The 7,384-nt window shown below is 38.2% G+C and overlaps 1 protein-coding gene across 1 annotated transcript; it reads right to left on the bottom strand.

Moving 5' to 3' along the window:
- Positions 1-918, bottom strand: LOC122482715 (olfactory receptor 4A15-like). Its single transcript, XM_043579014.1, has one exon. The coding sequence runs from the start codon at positions 916-918 to the stop codon at positions 1-3; it is 918 nt and encodes a 305-aa protein (XP_043434949.1).
- Between the last annotated feature and the right edge of the window lie 6,466 nt (positions 919-7,384).

Below are 7,384 nucleotides of genomic sequence, written 5' to 3'. Positions count from 1 at the left end.
TCATTTTCTTCTTCTGGTCCAGAGCTTCTTCATGGCATTTTTCATCTCTCCATTTCTCAGAGTATAGATTAGGGGGTTCAACATAGGAGTGATAACTGTGTAAAATACAGTCAAGGATTTATCAATGGGTAACGTAGAAGGAGGTCTCACATACATGAAGATGCAGGGGACAAAGAAGAGGACCACCACTGTAATGTGGGAGCCACAGGTGGATAAGGCTTTGCGCCTCCCTTCCTGACTAAGGTTCTTCAGAGAGTGCAGAATGACCCCATAGGAGATGAGCAAGACCGTAAAGATGACCACACAGATTGCCCCATCATTGGCAACCACAGTGAGGCCAATAATGTAAGTGTCAGTGCAGGCAAGTTTTAATAATGGGTACATGTCGCAGATGAAGTGGTCAATGACATTGGGACCACAGAAGGGAAGGTTGTAAACAAAGAGAAGTTGAACAACAGCATGCAAAAAACCTCCAACCCAGGCCAACAGCAGCAACAAAACACACACCCGTTGATTCATGATGGTCAAATAATGCAAGGGTTTGCAGATGGCCACATAGCGGTCATAGGCCATGGCCACCAGGAGTAAAATCTCTGCACCACCAAACAAGTGTCCTATAAAGAGCTGGGACATGCAAGCTTGGAAGGAAATGGTTTTCTTCTCATAGAGTAAGTCTATAATCATATTTGGAGTGACTGTAGTAGAATACACAGCATCCATAAATGATAAGTAACCAAGAAAGAAATACATAGGGGAATCCAGGGTTGGACTGACCACCACGGTCACCACAATGAGGAGGTTGCCCACCATTGTCACAATGTAGATGAGCAAGAACACAACAAATAATATTTTCTGACCTTGGAGGCTCTGAGTGAGCCCCAAGAGGACAAACTCAGTCACATTGATCCTATGTTCCATATGTCCTTTTGCATGTCCTTATTTCAGAGTTCAGGACAAAATTAGCTATAGATATAATTATGACTAGTGACTTCCTGAAACTTTAACCTAATCTTTTTATTCATTCAACAAATAAATATTATAATTTCTTATGTCCCTCTACTTTCAGAAATTATAGTATACAAGGCTGATTAAATCATGCTCCCTAGGCTCAGCAATATTGCAGATTAATGGAGAGACAAGTAATTAAAGACATTTGTGGGGAAGGGGAATATTAAATAAATGGGTTGCTACAAGCAGCTTTCCATCTGGAAACTAGTACAATTTTACCAATAGAGATTCTTCAAATAAAAAATTTTTAATGGATTAAGGTTTAATGAAAAACTAAAGCAAGATTTATACTTACTCCCCAGTTAAAGAAGAGGTGACTATATTCTAGAATCCTCTTAACTAGTAAATAAAATCACAAATTGATGTATTTTACAATTTCAAAACATCTTAAGGATTTAAAAAAAGATACCACAACATCAATAGATGAAAGCATTTTGGAGAAAATATTTACATTTTAGAGGACATACACAGAGTTAATATCAAAATGGACACAGAGCTCTAAACATTTAAGTAAATGACAAATGACTCAATGGCAAAGTGAGTAAATCATATAAGCAAGTAATAAAAGGAATGGCCAACAAATGTATGTTCTGATGCTGAAACTCACCTATGAACAGAAACATGAATTGAAGTAACACCTGGCTTATGAAAGTGTTCCCTTGGACTCTTCAAAATCACATTTTCAAGATATGTGGATGCTACATCATCTTCTAAACTTTCACAGGTTAACAAGCAAAGTTCAGAGAACACATGAGTTGAAACTATCATGAGATTTACAAGTATCTGCCCATTAAAATATCCCTAAATAGTTACACCTGAAACTATGTCTAGAAACACAGATGTTAGAGAAAGTGCATTTATTGTGGATCTTTGTATGTGAAAATAGCTAAAAGAATATTACAAAACTGAGTCAATCCTCACATATGTTAGCATCCCAAAGAGTGTCTAACATGGCTGATTTTAAGAATCACACAGGAGAACTTTTAAAGGACTGTGAATTCCCGCACCACCAAAATCTAAAATGTAAAGCCTAGGCTGGACTCTTACATCTAGTTAACCTTCCTGGGTTACCTGCAACTAAGACAGCCGTTTAGTCCAAGGTCTGGGTTGTTGTCCCTTCTCCCATGTATTTTGTACGCTGATGACACCTCTGTGCACACAGAGCAGGAAAACACATGCACCATCACTGGACCTTGAACTGTTTCCATGTGAACAATGCTTTCCATGCTTGCAGAAAGTCTCAGTCATTTCAGTCTTTCAGAAAAAGGCTACCCCTTAAATTGCCGGGTTTTTTCAAAACAAATACGAAGGTCCTGTAACCTAAACAAGTCTGAATCTCGACTGGGAACAAAGAGACCCCAAATCTTCATTGTTGGCAGAATTTGTTCTAACAACAAATGAATGTTAAACAAACATCGTGAGGTTAAAGAAAAGGGTCAGCTTTATAGGAGATAAAATTGTGATTTGTTTAAACAAAGGTTATGTGGTTTGGTTTTTATGTCAATATAAGTAAAATAGTGAAATATCCTTTGACAACATTCAATTCTCTATCAATTACACTGGCCTGTCTTCACAAAGCACAGCAAAATTTTGGATTTCCTGAATGATGGAAAATAACTCATATACGTACTTCATTATGTTCTGAGTCCATCATTTCAATTCCTGAAAAAGCCAGTTGTGTGAACAGTGATACAAACACTCTCTGAGGTCAAGACAAATATCTGTAAACACTTTATCCGGGGTTGGACTACAATACATATGGATGAGTCATTCAATTGGTGCATCTCCAAGAGTCATTTTTCCCTAATTAAATTCATTGGGACCTTCATCATAATTTTGAGAGTAGACCCTGCATCTCCAGAGATGCCAGCAGAATAATCACCATGTACAACAGGACTTGCAGAAACACGTCCTTGGGGTGAGGGGACGGGGTGGATCACAAAAGAACAACTTGAGATTGAGTCACCAAAAGGGAAATGTCCAGTGTGGGCAGAAATAAAACATGTAAACACTCTCTTCTTTAAAAAAAATTTTTTTAACATTTTATTTATTTTTGAGACAGGGAGAGACAGAGCATGAACATGGGAGGGTCAGAGAGAGGGAGACACAGAATCTGAAACAGGCTCCAGGCTCTGAGCTGTCAGCACAGAGCCCGACGCGGGGCTCCAACTCACGGACCGCGAGATCATGACCTGAGCCGAAGTCCGCCGCCTAACCGACTGAGCCACCCAGGCACCCCAACACTCTCCTCTTTAAATCATGACTTTCAAAATAGACAAAGGTGTGTCAGTTAGTTTTAAGCTACGTCTTTGCCCACAGAAACTGCACTGACTTCCAGAAGATGATGAAAACAAATTTCATAATGAGCCATTTAAAACCTATCTCTAATGTAGATAAAGCAAGCTTCTCCCCTAAAAGGAGAGTCTTGAGTTTGTCACATAGTGGCACACAGGTAAGTTGATAGCATCCGTGTCAGTATTGGGGGGGGGGGGGGAGGGAGGGAAAAAAAGAGTGTGGGAGGATTCCACTATCTCGGGGTGCCCAGGGAATGCTCACCAAAACAGATACACAGGAGCCCAGAAAACAAGTTGCAATGCATTTCAAAGAACTTAAATCATACAGAATATATATAATGAAATTCAGCTGGAAATTGATAAAAATATAACAATGTTTCTTAATTATTTACAAATTGAGCAACATAAATCTGAATTACCATGGATTAAATAAGAAATACCAGTGAATAGTTTTTAAAATAAAATTTCAACAGAAAGATAATGAAAGATGTGTGTGTGTGTGTGTGTGCGCGCGCGCGCGTGGATACAGCTAAAGGAGTGCTTAAAAAGAAATATAGAGCTTTAGCTAGAAGTACTAGAAAACAAGAGATATTACAGAAATGAAGTAAGCTTCCATCCTAAGAACCTGAAAAAAGGGAAAGCAAAATACACCCAGAGAACATTGTAGGATAGAAATAGTAAATAAAAGAAATCGTGGAAAGAGAAATTAATTAAATAGAAAGTAGAAGAGTATTAAAACAAAACAGAAAAAAAACTATAAATCCAGGAATAGGTTCCTCAAAAGATTCATAAGATTGATGTTCTTAGCTAAATGGATTAAGAAAAACTAAGAGAAAGAAAAAGGATCAGAATCAAGAATGAAGGGAGAGCCATTACTGCATTCCACTTATGTGAAAAAGATAAAAAAGAATATCATAAATGGTTTTATGTTGGCAAACTTGTCAATTAGAAAGTGGACCACTGCTATGAAATATATGGCTTTCTAAACAGGCACAGAAAAATAATTAAAAATGAATAACCTGGGGCACCTGGCTGGGTCAATCAGTAGAACCTGCCACACTGGATCCCAGAGTGGTCATTCTGACCACTTCCACCACTTCCCAGTTCCAGCCCGCCATTGGTGTAAAGGTTACTTAAGTCAAATGATAATATTTTTAATGGAATATTCTAATACCATTAAATTATTTCTTTAAAATTCTTCCCCTCCCAGGGTGACTCCCTCTGTTGGGGGAGCACGTAGCTCTCAGTCTTGGGGTTGTGAGTTCAAGCCCCATGCAGGGTGTATAGATTATTCAAATAAACCTAAAAAAAATCCTTCCCCTCCAAAATAAAATTTCACTCCTATACAGCTTTATCAAGGATTCCATATAAAAATTAATCAAAATATAGTACCAATCTTATATAAACAAGTTCAGGGAATGTGGGGAAATTAAAATACTTCGACTCATTTTATGCACTCAGCATAACCCTAATACCAGAAAGAAACAATAATAAGAAGATATTAAGGGGATTATAAGAAAAATAATCAGACTAATATCTCACATTAGCAGAGACACAAAATCTTGAATACAATATTTAGTTTCTTTTGGATTTTTTAAAATTCTTACTGTTAATGTTTACGAGGCAGGTTTGGAACAGCGCTCAGCATAGTGCTAATTACATCCCACTACTGGGGCACGATCTTTGTAATTTACTCAACCCAGTGCCCTGCCCTGTGAACTAGGAGGTTGTCCAGCTGGGAGAACAAGCACACTCCTGGACCAATGAGTACCGGGCACTCCTCCCTAATGTACCCAGGAAAACTCCACCCAGGTTCAAGTAGTTTCCTCAAATGCAGCACTGGTCCCTACTCTGATGAACAATCCAGGGGGGATCCTAACAGCTCTTTAGAATTTTCTCTCTCTTAGTATCTTTCTGTGAGAAGGAGAGGAGAAGGAGAATAATAATGAGACTTCAGCACTCACAACATGCGTGGTACAAACAAGCTACCTTTCCTGTTATTTTATTGTGTCTAGAAGGATATTTCCCTCTTATGGGCGCAAATATCAGTTGAAAGTAGGGAAAGATAGGGGTGCCTTGGGGGTTCAGTCTGTTAATCTTGTTAGTCTTGATTTAAACTCAGGTTATGATCTCACAGTTGTGAGATCGAGCGCTGTGTCAGGCTCCATGAGTGTGGAGCCTGCTTGGGATTCTCTCTCTCCCTCTCTCTCTCTCTCTCTCTCAATAAATAAATGAACACTAAAATAAAAGAAAAGTAGGAAAGGGAAAGCTAAAACCTGGACTTTCCAAATATAAATAACCCTTGACCCTTTACAATTTTGTTGTTCAGACTTCTAGAATAAATAGGGCTGCATAAGTCTGAAATTATGACAGACTTATCATATTTTTTTAATTAAAAAACTATAAAGAGGAGGGGCGTGCCTGGGTGGCTCAGTAGCTTAAGCAACCAACTTCGGCTCAGGTCATGATCTCAGGGTTTGTGAGTTTGAGCCCCGCATTGGGCTGTGGTGACAGCTCAGAGCCTGGAGCCTGCTTCGGATTATGTGTCTCCCTCTCTTTCTGTCCTTCCCCTGCTCGTGCTCTGTCTCTCTCTGTCTCTCAAAAATAAATAAAGTGTTAAAAAATAAAAAAGAAGATACATCTCCAGGCACAGCAAAAAATAAGAGTCATTAGATACTATCCACTCAATTTATGCAAAAAAAGTTGAAAGCCTGAAGAAATGGACAATTATCTAAGGAAATATAATTTACCTAAACTAAAAAATGGTAAAGAAAGAAAAATTAATGGACTGATGTCTGTGAAAGAAATCAATGAGGTGGACCAAACACTTGGGAGAATTCCACCTAAGAAGCAGCTGTAGGTTGTGATTAACAACACATTGAATTGATTCTGGCATTGACACTCTCTCAGGGTGGTGGCCATCAGTAAGTTACTTAACCCCCCAAAACCTCCAACTCTACAAGAAGAAAATGGGCCCAATTATATTATCAATATCGTGTCATTATAAGGAACAAATGAGTAAACATACATGTGCTTAGAAAAGTTCCCCAAAAATAATCGACAATAAATGCTAGGTGTAATTGTTACTCACAAACCTTCAAATAAAATGTCATCCCAAAGCTGTTTAAACTGTTCAAGAAAATAGATTATTTTAAAAGAAAACTCCCAATTCTCTGAGTCCCCAACCATCCCCATACGCATATTGCTTTTCTAGCCCTCTGTGATGCAGTATGCCTCACCACACATGGGGACCGAGGTCTGGTACTGAGAGCCCTGTATCCCAGGAAACAGGGCATGGCCAGAAAGGTACCACCCCCTCACCTGTCACGCAAAGCACATTCATGGAGAAATTTGTACTAAACCATTTATAGATGACCCACTTCTAGGTCAAGGCTTCATACATAGCACAGCAGCTCTCTCACGGCAATCTACTGAAAGTCAGCCCTCGGACACCCAGTTTGTACTAAAAAATAGTAATACGGAGACAAAATGCAATGTCTAGTCATGAGAAACACCCTTGGCAGATTAGGAATAGAAGTTAACTTTTCCAATATGTTACGAGGCATCTCCAAAACCCTATAGTTAACCTCATACTTAATCACGGAAACCTAAATGCTTTTCCTAAGATCATGAACAAGGATGGCCTCTCTCACCATTCCTACTCAACACCAGATGTAAGTCCTAATGGGAGCAAACAGGCAAAATAAAGAAATAAAATGCATCGTACTGGAAAGAATGGAATTAAAATCTCCCTATTCACAAACAAAATAGTTGATTACCTAGGAAATCTCAAAGAACCTACAAAAACAACTACTATGAGTATAATAAGGTCATAGGATACATACATGGTCAAAAAAATTAATCATATATCTATAAACTAACAAAAAAAAGCAATTTGAAATTGTAATTTTTAAATGCACCATCTAAACTAAGAATACAAATTGTGGAATCCTTAGGCAAAAAATACATAAATATATGCTGTAAGATGCTTAAACTACAAAATACTGATGAAAATGACAAAGGAAAACTAAATATGTGGAGACATATACCATAGTCAGGAACTTGAACACTCATTATTATTA

Source organism: Prionailurus bengalensis, chromosome D1 (assembly GCF_016509475.1).
Source record: "Prionailurus bengalensis isolate Pbe53 chromosome D1, Fcat_Pben_1.1_paternal_pri, whole genome shotgun sequence".
NCBI classification, from domain to species: domain Eukaryota; kingdom Metazoa; phylum Chordata; class Mammalia; order Carnivora; family Felidae; genus Prionailurus; species Prionailurus bengalensis.
This window is presented reverse-complemented; position numbering and strand designations above follow the sequence as displayed.